Below are 15,406 nucleotides of genomic sequence, written 5' to 3' on the forward strand. Positions count from 1 at the left end.
AGATGTGGGCGAAACGTCAGGAGAGAATGCTTCTGGAACATGGCCACACAGCCCGAAAGACATACAACAACCCTGTGATCCTGGCCATGAAAGCCTTCGACAACACACCCTAGGACCCTTCTTTTTATCTTGGGGAGGGATTTGGGGGGTCAGTTCCCATTGATCCCCACCTCCAAGCCATCCAACCATTGCTTTGCTCTTTTCTCTCCCTTTTTACGCACGAAGCTTTTACGCGCAGCTCTCTGCTCCCTTCCTTGGCGCAAAAAAGGAACCCCAAAGGCATCCAAAAAAACCCCTTTTTTCCCCCAGCCCCCCCTTTTTTAAAGGGACATGGTTGAGACTGAGATAAGAGCCGGCCTCTCCTGACACCCCCTTGTTTCCCCCCAAATCCAAAACACCCTTGGACCTTTCTCTTGCCCTTTCCAAGGAGACACAAACCGAGTCTCGCCGCAACCGTGGCGTTCCTTGGTTTCTGTTTTTACGCACGGCTTTGGACGCCCTTCCCTTGGCACAAGGAGACCCCCACCACCCCGGACACCCTTAAGGAACCTTCTCCTGGCCCTGGGGAGGGCACAAGGGCCCCGCCTCACCGGACTTTGGCTGCCACGGACGCCACGGCTTCGTTCCGGAGCGAGCGGCGCTTGGAGACGGTGGTGCCCATGGTCTCCAAAAAGGGGCTTCATCATCCGCCCATGCCGCCCCTTCCTGGGGCAGGGGAGGGGGTCCAAGTGGGGCTCCTCTTCCTCCTCCTCCTCCTCCTCCGTCACCCCAGCCTCATCATCATCATCACCACCACCATCATCCCCTCCTCCTTCCACTCCAAAACCGAGTGGCGCTGGAGAGGCAGAGGAGGAGGAGGAGGAGCAGCAGCCGGCTTCAGCCGCCCATTGACTGCAGCTCCCAAGAGGCGGAGCATAGAAATCCACCCCCAACTAATGCCTATATTTGGGGAGAGCAGCAGATACCACAGGAGGCATGATCAAAAACAAAGACGCAAGGACCTAACAGAAGCTGAAGAGATCAAGAAAAGGTGGCGAGAATATACAGAAGATCTGTACAGGAAGAATAATAATATAGAGGATAGCTTTGAATTAGAACCAGACATCCTGAGGAGTGAAGTTGAATGGGCCTTAAGAAGCACTGCTAATAACAAGGCAGCAGGAGACGACGAGATCCCAGCTGAAGAGATCAAGATAAGGTGGCGAGAATATACAGAAGGATAATAATATAGAGGATAGCTTTGACAGTGGAGTGAGGTTGAATGGGCCTTAAGAAGCATTGCTAATAACTAGGCAGCAGGAGACGATGAGATCCCAGCCGAAGAGATCAAGATAAGGTGGCGAGAATATACAGAAGGATAATAATATAGAGGATAGCTTTGACAGTGTGGTGAGTGAATTAGAACCAGACATCCTGAGGAGTGAGGTTGAATGGGCCTTAATGAGCACTGCTAACAACAAGGCAGCAGGAGACGACGGGATCCGAGCTGAAGAGATCAAGATATGGTGGTGAGAATATACAGAAGGATAATAATATAGAGGATAGCTTTGACAGTGGAGTGAGGTTGAATGGGCCTTAAGAAGCATTGCTAATAACTAGGCAGCAGGAGACGATGAGATCCCAGCTGAAGAGATCAAGATAAGGTGGCGAGAATATACAGAAGGATAATAATATAGAGGATAGCTTTGACAGTGGAGTGAGGTTGAATGGGCCTTAAGAAGCATTGCTAATAACAAGGCAGCAGGAGACGATGAGATCCCAGCTGAAGAGATCAAGATAAGGTGGCGAGAATATACAGAAGGATAATAATATAGAGGATAGCTTTGACAGTGGAGTGAGGTTGAATGGGCCTTAAGAAGCATTGCTAATAACAAGGCAGCAGGAGACGATGAGATCCCAGCCGAAGAGATCAAGATAAGGTGGCGAGAATATACAGAAGGATAATAATATAGAGGATAGCTTTGACAGTGTGGTGAGTGAATTAGAACCAGACATCCTGAGGAGTGAGGTTGAATGGGCCTTAATGAGCACTGCTAACAACAAGGCAGCAGGAGACGATGAGATCCCAGCCGAAGAGACCAAGATAAGGTGGTGAGAATATACAGAAGGATAATAATATAGAGGATAGCTTTGACAGTGTGGTGAGTGAATTAGAACCAGACATCCTGAGGAGTGAGGTTGAATGGGCCTTAAGAAGCACTGCTAATAACAAGGCAGCAGAAGATGACAAGATCCCAGCTGAAGAGATCAAGAAAAGGTGGTGAGAATATACAGATGATCTGTACAGGAAGGATAATAATATAGAGGATAGCTTTGACGGTGTAGAGGAGCCCCAATGGCGAAGTGTGTTAAAGCACTGAGCTGCTGAATTTGCAGACCCAAAGGTCCCAGGTTCAAATCCCGGGAGCGGAGTGAGCACCTGCTGTTAGCTCCAGCTTCTGCCAACCTAGCAGTTCGAAAACATGCCAATGTGAGTAGATCAATAGGTACCACTCCGGCGGGAAGGTAACGGCGCTCCATGCAGTCATGCCAGCCACATGACCTTGGAGGTGTCTACGGACAGCACCGGCTCTTCGGCTTAGAAATGGAGATGAGCACCAATCCCCAGAGTCAGACATGACTGGACTTAATGTCAGGGGAAACCTTTACCTTTACCTATGGCCATGTTCCAGAAGCATTCTCTCCTGACATTTTGCCCACATCTATGGCAGGCATCCTGAGAGGTCGTGAGGTATGGAGAAACTCAGCAAGGAAGGTTTATATATATCTGTGGGAAGTCCAGGGTGAGGGAAGAACTCTTGTCAGTTGGAGGCCAGCATGAATGCTGCAGTTAATCACCCTAATTTGCATTGAATGGCTTCATCTACTGGCTACTTTCTGTCTGGGGGCATCCTTTGTTAGCTGCCCCTAGTTCCCATGTCTCCGAGTGTTGCTTCTTATTTACAGAAATGCTGGACCACTCCAACAACTATCATGTCAGACTACACAGAGAAGCCATTGAAATCCACAAGCAAGTGGACAACGTCAACAGAAAGGAGGAAGCCATGAAAATGAACAAAATCTGGCTACCAGTATTAAAAAACTCAAAAATCTGAACAGTAAATAAGAAGCGTCTTTGAAGTTCAATCTTGAGGTCCTGATAGCGGCTGAGTTTTTCCTGTTGTTTTTCGTCAATACGACTGTCACCTGGGATGGCGACATCAATGATCCAAACCTTTTTCTTTTCCACAACTGTGATGTCTGTAATGTCAGGGAAAATAATAATAATAATAATAATAATAATAATAATATTTTCCCTGACATTAAGTCCAGTCGTGTCCGACTCTGGGGGTTGGTGCTCATCTCCATTTCTAAGCCGAAGAGCCAGCATATTTATTATTATTATTATTATTATTATTATTATTATTATTATTATTATTATTTTCCCTGACATTAAGTCCAGTCGTGTCCGACTCTGGGGGTTGGTGCTCATCTCCATTTCTAAGCCGAAGAGCCAGCATATTTATTATTATTATTATTATTATTATTATCATTATTATTATTATTATTATTATTTTCCCTGACATTAAGTCCAGTCGTGTCCGACTCTGGGGGTTGGTGCTCATCTCCATTTCTAAGCAAAAGAGCCAGCATATTTATTATTATTATTATTATTATTTTCCCTGACATTAAGTCCAGTCGTGTCCGACTCTGGGGGTTGGTGCTCATCTCCATTTCTAAGCCGAAGAGCCAGCATATTTATTATTATTATTATTATTATTATTATTATTATTATTATTATTTTCCCTGACATTAAGTCCAGTCGTGTCCGACTCTGGGGGTTGGTGCTCATCTCCATTTCTAAGCCGAAGAGCCAGCATATTTATTATTATTATTATTATTATTATTATTATTATTATTATTATTATTTTCCCTGACATTAAGTCCAGTCGTGTCCGACTCTGGGGGTTGGTGCTCATCTCCATTTCTAAGCCGAAGAGCCAGCATATTTATTATTATTATTATTATTATTATTATTATTATTATTATTATTATTTTCCCTGACATTAAGTCCAGTCGTGTCCGACTCTGGGGGTTGGTGCTCATCTCCATTTCTAAGCCGAAGAGCCAGCATATTTATTATTATTATTATTATTATTATTATTATTATTTTCCCTGACATTAAGTCCAGTCGTGTCCGACTCTGGGGGTTGGTGCTCATCTCCATTTCTAAGCCGAAGAGCCAGCATATTTATTATTATTATTATTATTATTATTATTATTATTATTATTATTATTATTTTCCCTGACATTAAGTCCAGTCGTGTCCGACTCTGGGGGTTGGTGCTCATCTCCATTTCTAAGCCGAAGAGCCAGCATATTTATTATTATTATTATTATTATTATTATTATTTTCCCTGACATTAAGTCCAGTCGTGTCCGACTCTGGGGGTTGGTGCTCATCTCCATTTCTAAGCCGAAGAGCCAGCATATTTATTATTATTATTATTATTATTATTATTATTATTATTATTATTATTATTATTTTCCCTGACATTAAGTCCAGTCGTGTCCGACTCTGGGGGTTGGTGCTCATCTCCATTTCTAAGCCGAAGAGCCAGCATATTTATTATTATTATTATTATTATTATTATTATTATTTTCCCTGACATTAAGTCCAGTCGTGTCCGACTCTGGGGGTTGGTGCTCATCTCCATTTCTAAGCCGAAGAGCCAGCATATTTATTATTATTATTATTATTATTATTATTATTATTATTATTATTATTATTATTATTATTATTTTCCCTGACATTAAGTCCAGTCGTGTCCGACTCTGGGGGTTGGTGCTCATCTCCATCTCTAAGCCGAAGAGCCAGCATATTTATTATTATTATTATTATTATTATTATTATTATTTTCCCTGACATTAAGTCCAGTCGTGTCCGACTCTGGGGGTTGGTGCTCATCTCCATTTCTAAGCCGAAGAGCCAGCATATTTATTATTATTATTATTATTATTATTATTATTATTATTATTATTATTATTTTCCCTGACATTAAGTCCAGTCGTGTCCGACTCTGGGGGTTGGTGCTCATCTCCATCTCTAAGCCGAAGAGCCAGCATATTTATTATTATTATTATTATTATTATTATTATTATTTTCCCTGACATTAAGTCCAGTCGTGTCCGACTCTGGGGGTTGGTGCTCATCTCCATCTCTAAGCCGAAGAGCCAGCATATTTATTATTATTATTATTATTATTATTATTATTATTTTCCCTGACATTAAGTCCAGTCGTGTCCGACTCTGGGGGTTGGTGCTCATCTCCATTTCTAAGCCGAAGAGCCAGCATATTTATTATTATTATTATTATTATTATTATTATTATTATTATTATTATTATTATTTTCCCTGACATTAAGTCCAGTCGTGTCCGACTCTGGGGGTTGGTGCTCATCTCCATTTCTAAGCCGAAGAGCCAGCATATTTATTATTATTATTATTATTATTATTATTATTATTATTATTATTATTATTTTCCCTGACATTAAGTCCAGTCGTGTCCGACTCTGGGGGTTGGTGCTCATCTCCATTTCTAAGCCGAAGAGCCAGCATATTTATTATTATTATTATTATTATTATTATTATTATTATTATTATTATTATTATTATTATTATTATTATTTTCCCTGACATTAAGTCCAGTCGTGTCCGACTCTGGGGGTTGGTGCTCATCTCCATCTCTAAGCCGAAGAGCCAGCATTGTTCATAGACACCTCCAAGGTCATGACTGCATGGAGTGCCGTTACCTTTCCGCCAGAGCAGTACCTATCGTTCTACTCACATTTGCATGTTTTCAAACTGCTAAGTTGGCAGAAGCTGGGGCTAACAGCAGGAACTCACCCCGCTCCCTAGATTCAAACCGCTGAGCCAGCAACTAAACATACTGGAGGAGTATGATGGGAGTTGTAGTTCACCCTGCATCATGACAGAGAACTGTGACCCCAACCGACAACCGAGTCGGCACACAGTACCCCCATAACCAAAGAAAAATACTGGAGAAGTTTGGGGGGACTTCACTTTGATTTATAGCAGTTGTAGGGATGTATAGATCTAATATCTATCCTCTAGACCAGGGGTCCCCAAACTAAGGCCCGGGGGCCGGATGCGGCCCTCCAAGGTCATTTACCTGGCCCCCCACCCTCATTTATAATATAATATTTTTATATCCGTTTTAATAATATAATATATTGTATATACATATAATATTGATAATATTATCATTTTATACAATACAATACTAACAATAGTATACAATAATATTAATTATATGTTATATATTACATATAATATTACAGTATAGTATAGTTCAATATAGTATAATGCTAATATTGTGCTATGCTAATAATCTATATATATAAAAGAGTGATGGCATCACGGCAACCAACAAAACAACAAAACTACAGGCCCCCCAACCTCGAAATTTGACAACACAACCCATCATCCACGCCTCTAGGTTGATACAACAAAAAGAAAATAAAAATAAAGGCCTAATTTGAGAGAGAGGAATAATTCTTTTTATCCAATTGCTGCCGGTTAAAAGGCTAAGCTCCACCCACTTGGTCTCCTAGCAACCCAATAAAAAATAATAAAAAACAATAAAAAAAACACTAAAAAACAATTAAAAACACTAAAAAATTAATACAATAAAATACTATAATAACAGAAAATAACTAAAAATAATACAAGAAAATAATAAAATATAATAAATAAAAATATAACTTACAATAAAATTAATAAAAAAAATACAAATAACGTCAAATAAAAATTACACAACAATTTTTAACCAATACCACCACCACTCTGCCACAGCAACGCGTGGCCGGGCACAGCTTGTATATTATATTGTATGTACATACAGCTGCTCCGAGTTCCCTTCGGGGTGAGAAGGGAGGGATATAAATGTAGTAAATAAATAATGAATAAATAAATAATTTTGGACTTAGGCTTGCCCAAATCTGAAATGACTTGAAGACACACAACAACAACAACAACAACAATCCTAATTAACCTGACTATCTCATTGGCCAGAAGCAGGCCCACACTTCCTATTGAAATCCTGATAAGTTTATGTTGGTTAAAATTATTTCCATTTTTAAATATTGTATTGTTCTTTCATTGTTGTTGTTGTTTTGCACTACAAATAAGATATGTGCAGTGTGCATAGGAATTTGTTTGGGTTTTTTTCCCAAATGATAATTCGGCCCCTCAAGGATTGTGGACCACTTCCTTATGACCCTGTTTGCTATGGTTTTTATTCTTATGTCTTTCTCACCCCGAGTTTTAACTTAATGTTCATGTGGTCCGCCCTTGTTTTCATTGTTTCCTTGATTTGTATTGTAACGGATATTATTATTTATTGTATTGTTCACTGTGTTGTGATGTCTTGTTCTTTTATATGCTGTTTATATTGTATTGTTCTGGGAATGGCCCCATGTAAGCCTCCCCGAGTCCCTGTTGGGGAGATGGTGGCGGGGTATAAATAAAGAAGTATTATTATTATTATTATTATTATTATTATCAACACAACAACGTTGTATGGCACAGCAAACAAGATAGATATGCTGGATTTCGTTTCGCAAAACCACAAGTCGAACACTTCCCAAGTGTCTAGGACTGTGTGATGTATTTTCGGATGATGTGTGCAGATCCCAGTAGGGTGGCCTTTTGCAGTTGGCAGATGGTGATTTTGTCAATGTCTATTGTTTCCAAATGCCGGCTGAGATCCTTTGATGTGCCCATCACCACCGGGACCACCTGCACTGGTTTCTGCCAGAGTCTTTGCAGTTCAATCTTGAGGTCCTGATAGCGGCTGAGTTTTTCCTGTTGTTTTTCGTCAATACGACTGTCACCTGGGATGGCAACATCAATGATCCAAACCTTTTTCTTTTCCACAACTGTGATGTCTGGTGTGTTGTGTTCCAGAACTTTGTCAGTCTGGATTCGGAAGTCCCACAGTATCTTTGCGTGCTCATTTTCCAAGACTTTTGCAGGTTTGTGATCCCACCAGTTCTTTGCTGCTGGGAGGTGGTACTTGAGGCATAAGTTCCAATGAATCATTTGGGCCACACAGTTGTGCCTCTGTTTGTAGTCTGTCTGTGCGATTTTCTTACATTATTATTATTATTATTATTATTATTATTATTATTATAGTTCACTTGCAATCAAAGAGAACTCTGGAACCCACCAACGATGGCCCTGGACCTAACTTAGCACACTGAACCTATTGCAGGGATTTGGGGGAAACGGACCCGCATTTTTGGGATTTGTAGTTCACCCACAACTAGAGAAACACCAAACTTGGCACACATACCCGATATGCTGAAATTTCTGGGAGTTGTAGTTCACCCACAACAAGAGAAACCGTGACCACCACCGATGGACCATGCCTTTTGTAAAATAAAAATCATAAGTGTTGTCGAAGGCTTTCATGGTCGGGATCACAGGGTTGTTGTATGTCTTTCGGGCTGTGTGGCCATGTTCCAGAAGCATTCTCTCCTGACGTTTTGCCCACATCTATGGCAGGCATCCTCAGAGGTTGTGAGGTGTGGAGAAACTAAGTAAGGAAAGGAAAGAATATATATCTGTGTAGAGTCCAAGGTGTGGGAAGAGTTCTTTGTCACTGGGAGCCAGCATTAATGTTTCAGTTAATCACCCTAATTAGCATTGGAAAGGTTTTTGTCTCTTGCCTGGGGGCATCCTTTGTTCAGTCAAGTCCTCAGAGTGTTGGTTCCCATCTACTGTTTTGATTTTGGAGTTTTGTAATACTGGTAGCCAGATTTTGTTCATTTTCATTTCAAAGGACTCTTGCCACACCCTGGACTCTACACAGATATATATTCTTTCCTTTCCTTACTTAGTTTCTCCATACCTCACAACCTCTGAGGATGCCTGCCATAGATGTGGGCGAAACGTCAGGAGAGAATACTTCTGCAACATGGCCACACAGCCCGAAAGACATACAACAACCCTAAAAATTATAACTTTTTCAAATACAGTAGAGTCTCACTTATCCAACACTCGCTTATCCAACGTTCTGGATTATCCAACGCATTTTTGTAGTCAATGTTTTCAATATATCGTGATATTTTGGTGCTGAATTCATAAATACAGTAATTACTACATAGCATTACTGCATATCGAACTACTTTTTCTGTCAAATTTGTTGTAAAACATGATGTTTTGATGCTTAATTTGTAAAATCATAACCTAATTTGATGTTTAATAGGCTTTTCCTTAATCCCTCCTTATTATCCAAGATATTCACTTATCCAACATTCTGCCGGCCCGTTTAGCTTGGATAAGTGAGACTCTACTGTAATAATAATAATAATAACAACAACAACCTCACAACCTCTGAGGATGCCTGCCATAGATGTGGGCGAAACGTCAGGAGAGAATACTTCTGCAACATGGCCACACAGCCCGAAAGACATACAACAACCCTAAAAATTATAACTTTTTCAAATACAGTAGAGTCTCACTTATCCAACATTCGCTTATCCAACATTCTGGATTATCCAACGCATTTTTGTAGTCAATGTTTTCAATATATCGTGATATTTTGGTGCTGAATTGGTAAATACAGTAATTACTACATAGCATTACTGCGTGTTGAACTACTTTTTCTGTCAATTTTTTTTGTCTAACATGATGTTTTGGTGCTTAATTTGTAAAATCATAACCTACTTTGATGTTTAATAGGCTTTTCCTTAATGCCTCCTTATTATCCAACATATTCGCTTATCCAACATTCTACCGGCCCGTTTATGTTGGATAAGTGAGACTCTACTGTATATTCTTTCCTTTCCTTACTTAGTTTCTCCATACCTCACAACCTCTGAGGATGCCTGCCATAGATGTGGGCGAAACGTCAGGAGAGAATACTTCTGCAACATGGCCACACAGCCCGAAAGACATACAACAACCCTAAAAATTATAACTTTTTCAAATAATCCGGGCAACATCGGGTACCCAAGTGAGCAATAAATAAATAAAATATACCTTAAAAGCGCAAAAGCAGATTCCACCAGAGTCGGAGGCAGGACACAGTTCGATTCCAACAGACAGATGTCCCTCCCGCTCGCCATCCCTTTCCCAAAAGGTTTGGGCAGAGACAAGATGCTTTCCGTTCTTTCTCATCCTCCTCGGTGTTAGGACAAAAGGAAGTTGATTTATTTGAGCAGGTTCAAAGAGTCCGGATTCAGACTTTTTAGTGCCCTAAGCACGAAAATGAGTTGTTCTCCCCGCCATCTAAGTCAACATATCAACAAAAAATAAATTTTTCTTGTTGTTGGTATAACAAACTTACTGTAAAAGGAAAGAAAGCTGCTCCACTCCAAAGGCCTTTAGGAATGTTATGAGCTTCACCTGTTTTGGATTAAGAGACTCTGATCAATGGAAACACAGCTGGCTCATCAGGCCAAGACACACACAAACTTTGGAGACTCCATTGGATTCCCAGGCAGTGAATCCAATGAATCTCCATTGGATTCACCCTTGCTGAATGAATTATATCACATTTGAATCCTAAATGCATAATATCCTTGGTGCAAAACAACAAGAAATCATTAACTGTCATAGAATCATAGAACTGTAGAGTTGGAAGAGACCTCACGGGCCATCCAGTCCAAGAAGCAGGAAAATCTAATTCAAAGCTTCCAATCTCTGGGTGGGGATGATGGGTTTTGGGTGGCTGCGCCAATGCTGAAAGGGCCAAAAAACCCAAATCAACATACCATTCCTTCCATTTACCTTCATGTTCCAAAGCAGCAGCAGCAGCTATTATGATGGTGGTAATAATAATAATAATAGTAACAATAATAATAATAATAATAATAAATTAATTATTAACCCTGGCTCTGGCTCACAAATGGGACCCTGAAGAAGGAGACAGAAGGCCTGATCCTTGCAGCCCAGGAGCAAGACATCAGGACAAAGGCAATTAATAATAATAATAATAATAATAATAATAATAATAATAATAATAATAGAAGACCTGGCTCTGGCTCACGAATGGGACCCTGAAGAAGGAGACAGAAGGCCTGATCCTTGCAGCCCAGGAGCAAGACATCAGGACAAAGGCCATTAATAATAATAATAATAATAATAATAACAGAAGACTTGGCTCTGGCTCACAAAAGGGACCCTGAAGAAGGAGACAGAAGGCCTGATCCTTGCAGCCCAGGAGCAAGACATCAGGACAAAGGCAATTAATAATAATAATAATAATAATAATAACAATAGAAGACCTGGCTCTGGCTCACGAATGGGACCCTGAAGAAGGAGACAGAAGGCCTGATCCTTGCAGCCCAGGAGCAAGACATCAGGACAAAGGCAATTAATAATAATAATAATAATAATAATAATAATAATAATAATAATAATAGAAGACCTGGCTCTGGCTCACGAATGGGACCCTGAAGAAGGAGGCAGAAGGCCTGATCCTTGCAGCCCAGGAGCAAGACATCAGGACAAAGGCAATTAATAATAATAATAATAACAATAATAATAGAAGACCTGGCTCTGGCTCACGAATGGGACACTGAAGAAGGAGGCAGAAGGCCTGATCCTTGCAGCCCAGGAGCAAGACATCAGAACAAAGGCAATTAATAATAATAATAATAATAATAATAATAATAATAAAAGACCTGGCTCTGGCTCACGAATGGGACCCTGAAGAAGGAGGCAGAAGGCCTGGTCCTTCCAGCCCAGGAGCAAGACATCAGAACAAAGGCAATTAATAATAATAATAATAATAATAATAATAATAATAATAGAAGACCTGGCTCTGGCTCACGAATGGGACCCTGAAGAAGGAGACAGAAGGCCTGATCCTTGCAGCCCAGGAGCAAGACATCAGGACAAAGGCAATTAATAATAATAATAATAATAATAATAATAATAATAATAATAGAAGACCTGGCTCTGGCTCACGAATGGGACCCTGAAGAAGGAGACAGAAGGCCTGATCCTTGCAGCCCAGGAGCAAGACATCAGGACAAAGGCAATTAATAATAATAATAATAATAATAATAATAATAATAATAATAATAATAGAAGACCTGGCTCTGGCTCACAAATGGGACCCTGAAGAAGGAGACAGAAGGCCTGATCCTTGCAGCCCAGGAGCAAGACATCAGGACAAAGGCAATTAATAATAATAATAATAATAATAATAATAATAATAATAATAATAATAATAGAAGACCTGGCTCTGGCTCACAAATGGGACCCTGAAGAAGGAGACAGAAGGCCTGATCCTTGCAGCCCAGGAGCAAGACATCAGGACAAAGGCAATTAATAATAATAATAATAATAATAATAATAATAATAATAATAATAGAAGACCTGGCTCTGGCTCACGAATGGGACCCTGAAGAAGGAGACAGAAGGCCTGATCCTTGCAGCCCAGGAGCAAGACATCAGGACAAAGGCAATTAATAATAATAATAATAATAATAATAATAATAATAATAATAATAATAATAGAAGACCTGGCTCTGGCTCACAAATGGGACCCTGAAGAAGGAGACAGAAGGCCTGATCCTTGCAGCCCAGGAGCAAGACATCAGGACAAAGGCCATTCAGGCCAAGATCGAAAAATCAGCTGATGACCCAAAATGCAGACTGTGCAAGGAAACCGACGAAACCATGGATCATCTCCTCAGCTGCTGTAAGAAAATCGCACAGACAGACTACAAACAGAGGCACAACTATGTGGCCCAAATGATTCATTGGAACTTATGCCTCAAGTCCCACCTCCCAGCAGCAAAGAACTGGTGGGATCACAAACCTGCAAAAGTCTTGGAAAATGAGCACACAAAGATACTGTGGAACTTCCGAATCCAGACGGACAAAGTTCTGGAACACAACACACCAGACATCATAGTTGTGGAAAAGAAAAAGGTTTGGATCATTGATGTCGCCATCCCAGGTGAGAGTCGCATTGACGAAAAACAACAGGAAAAACTCAGCCACTATCAGGACCTCAAGATTGAACTGCAAAGACTCGGGCAGAAACCAGTACAGGTGGTCCCGGTGGTGATGGGCACACTGGGTGCTGTGCCAAAAGATCTCAGCCGGCATTTGGAAACAATAGACATTGACAAAATTACGATCTGCCAACTGCAAAAGGCCACCCTGCACGCATCATCTGAAAATACATCACACAGTCCTAGACACTTGGGAAGTGTCCGACTTGTGATTTTGTGAAACGAAATCCAGCATATCTATCTTGTTTGCTGTGTCATAATAATAATAATAATAATAATAATAATAATAATAATACATCACACAGTCCTAGACACTTGGGAAGTGTTCGACTTGTGATTTTGTAATACGAAATCCAGCATATCTATCTTGTTTGCTGTGTCATAAAATAATAATAATAATAATAATAATAATAATAATAATGATCTGCCAACTGCAAAAGGCCACCCTGCTGGGATCTGTACGCATCATCCGAAAATACATCACACAGTCCTAGACACTTGGGAAGTGTTCGACTTGTGATTTTGTGAAACGAAATCCAGCATATCTATCTTGTTTGCTGTGTGAGAATAAAATAATAATAATAATAATAATAATAATAATAATAATAATAATAATAATAATAATAATACATCACACAATCCTAGACACTTGGGAAGTGTTTGACTTGTGGTTTTGTGATATGAAATCCAGCATATCTATCTTGTTTGCTGTCATAATAAAAGAAGAATAATAATAATAATAATAATAATAATAATAATAATAATAATAATAATAATAATAATTACAGAATACAAACTGCTGGAAGGCTGAGGTATATTATTATGGACACAAAGGCATTGTATGGCACAGCAAACGAGATCTATATGCTGCATTTCATATCACAAAATCACAAGTCGAATACTTCCCAAGTGTTTAAGATGGTGTTGTTGTTGTTGTTGTTGTTATGATTCCTACGTCTGCCTCCCAGGAGCTTGTATACTGGAGAGGTTTGGAGAGAACTCAACATGATTTGGGAGAGTTGTAGTTCACCGACATCCAGGGATTTGCAACAGAGAAGCCTTTCTTTCGAGCTAGCAAACGGCTCAGGTTTAGAGCATCCTCTTTTTTTATTCCAGTTGCATTGAATTAGGCTAAGAAAGGACATTTGAGCCCAGCACAGCAACATTAAGAAGCTAACCAATGCAACCGGGGAAGGATAATGGGTCCTGGACTCCCGTCTTGCCGTGATGGATCTGCTCCAGAATCTATCGAGACAAGGCGATCGTGCCCAGGCTTAATGACTGCGCCAAGGATTATGAATTGCACGCCGCTTGAAGAAACAAAAGGCAATTAAACACGGCAATTAACATGCGTCGGATTGCAAAAACGATTGAATTTACCCTATTACGGAGGCAAACAAGGACACTTAGCACCGCAGAAAAGCAAATTAGATGTACTAGGTTGCAAGGGCATGGGCAAACTTGGGCCCTCCGGGTGTTTTGGACTGCAACTCCCACAATTCCTAACAGCCGGTAGGCTGTTAGGAATTGTGGGAGTTGCAGTCCAAAACACCCGGAGGGCCCAAGTTTGCCCATGCCTGATCTACATACTATAATGCTCTTGATGCATCCTTTGAATCGTAGAGCTGGGTACCATGATAAACTTCCCGACAGATGGCCATCTAGCCCAGGGATCTAGCAGTCTGAGTAGACCACAAGCTGAATGTCATGCGGCAGCTAAAAAGGCCAATGTGATTCCAGGCTGCATAACGTCCAGTATAACATCCAGATCAGTGTCTCTTGTCATAGGTAAGGCAAGAGATGGTCTCCTAAGATTATAGATAAGGGACGGGAACCCCAAAGGGCATCTAGATGGTCTCCTAAGATTATAAATAAGGGGAGGGAACCCCAAGGGGCATCTAGATGGTCTCCTAAGATTATAAATAAGGGAAGGGAACCCCAAAGGGCATCTAGATGGTCTCCTAAGATTATAAATAAGGGACGGGAACCCCAAAGGGCATCTAGATGGTCTCCTAAGATTATAAATAAGGGAAGGGAACCCCAAAGGGCATCTAGATGGTCTCCTAAGATTATAGATAAGGGAAGGGAACCCCAAAGGGCATCTAGATGGTCTCCTAAGATTATAGATAAGGGAAGGGAACCCCAAAGGGCATCTAGATGGTCTCCTAAGATTATAAATAAGGGAAGGGAACCCCAAAGGGCATCTAGATGGTCTCCTAAGATTATAAATAAGGGAAGGGAACCCCAAAGGGCATCTAGATGGTCTCCTAAGATTATAGATAAGGGAAGGGAACCCCAAAGGGCATCTAGATGGTCTCCTAAGATTATAAATAAGAGAAGGGAACCCCAAGGGGCATCTAGATGGTCT

At 40.5% G+C, this 15,406-nt stretch overlaps 1 protein-coding gene and 1 long non-coding RNA gene across 6 annotated transcripts in view; one reads left to right on the top strand and one right to left on the bottom strand.

Moving 5' to 3' along the window:
* The window catches only part of nsmf (NMDA receptor synaptonuclear signaling and neuronal migration factor), a 65,512-nt gene extending 55,174 nt beyond the window's left edge, over positions 1-10,338 (bottom strand). For 2 of the 4 annotated variants that reach the window (XM_062959088.1, XM_062959087.1), the window contains exon 1: positions 8,358-8,491. In XM_062959088.1, coding sequence (XP_062815158.1) covers positions 8,358-8,476 — 119 coding nt within the window. In that variant the 5' untranslated portion in view covers positions 8,477-8,491. Of the gene's footprint in view, positions 1-590; positions 813-8,357; positions 8,492-10,048 lie in introns of those variants that run through there. The other 2 variants (XM_062959089.1, XM_062959090.1) reach the window with 2 other exon arrangements.
* On the top strand, positions 962-14,595 carry LOC134293004 (uncharacterized). Of its 2 annotated transcripts, none has more exons than XR_010000074.1 (2): positions 962-2,260; positions 14,155-14,595. It is a non-coding gene; the product is annotated as an uncharacterized LOC134293004 (long non-coding RNA). The 2 variants fall into 2 exon arrangements; XR_010000073.1 differs by having other exon boundaries at positions 962-2,257.
* The last annotated feature ends 811 nt before the right edge of the window (positions 14,596-15,406 follow it).

Source organism: Anolis carolinensis, unplaced genomic scaffold, assembly GCF_035594765.1.
Source record: "Anolis carolinensis isolate JA03-04 unplaced genomic scaffold, rAnoCar3.1.pri scaffold_7, whole genome shotgun sequence".
NCBI classification, from domain to species: domain Eukaryota; kingdom Metazoa; phylum Chordata; class Lepidosauria; order Squamata; family Dactyloidae; genus Anolis; species Anolis carolinensis.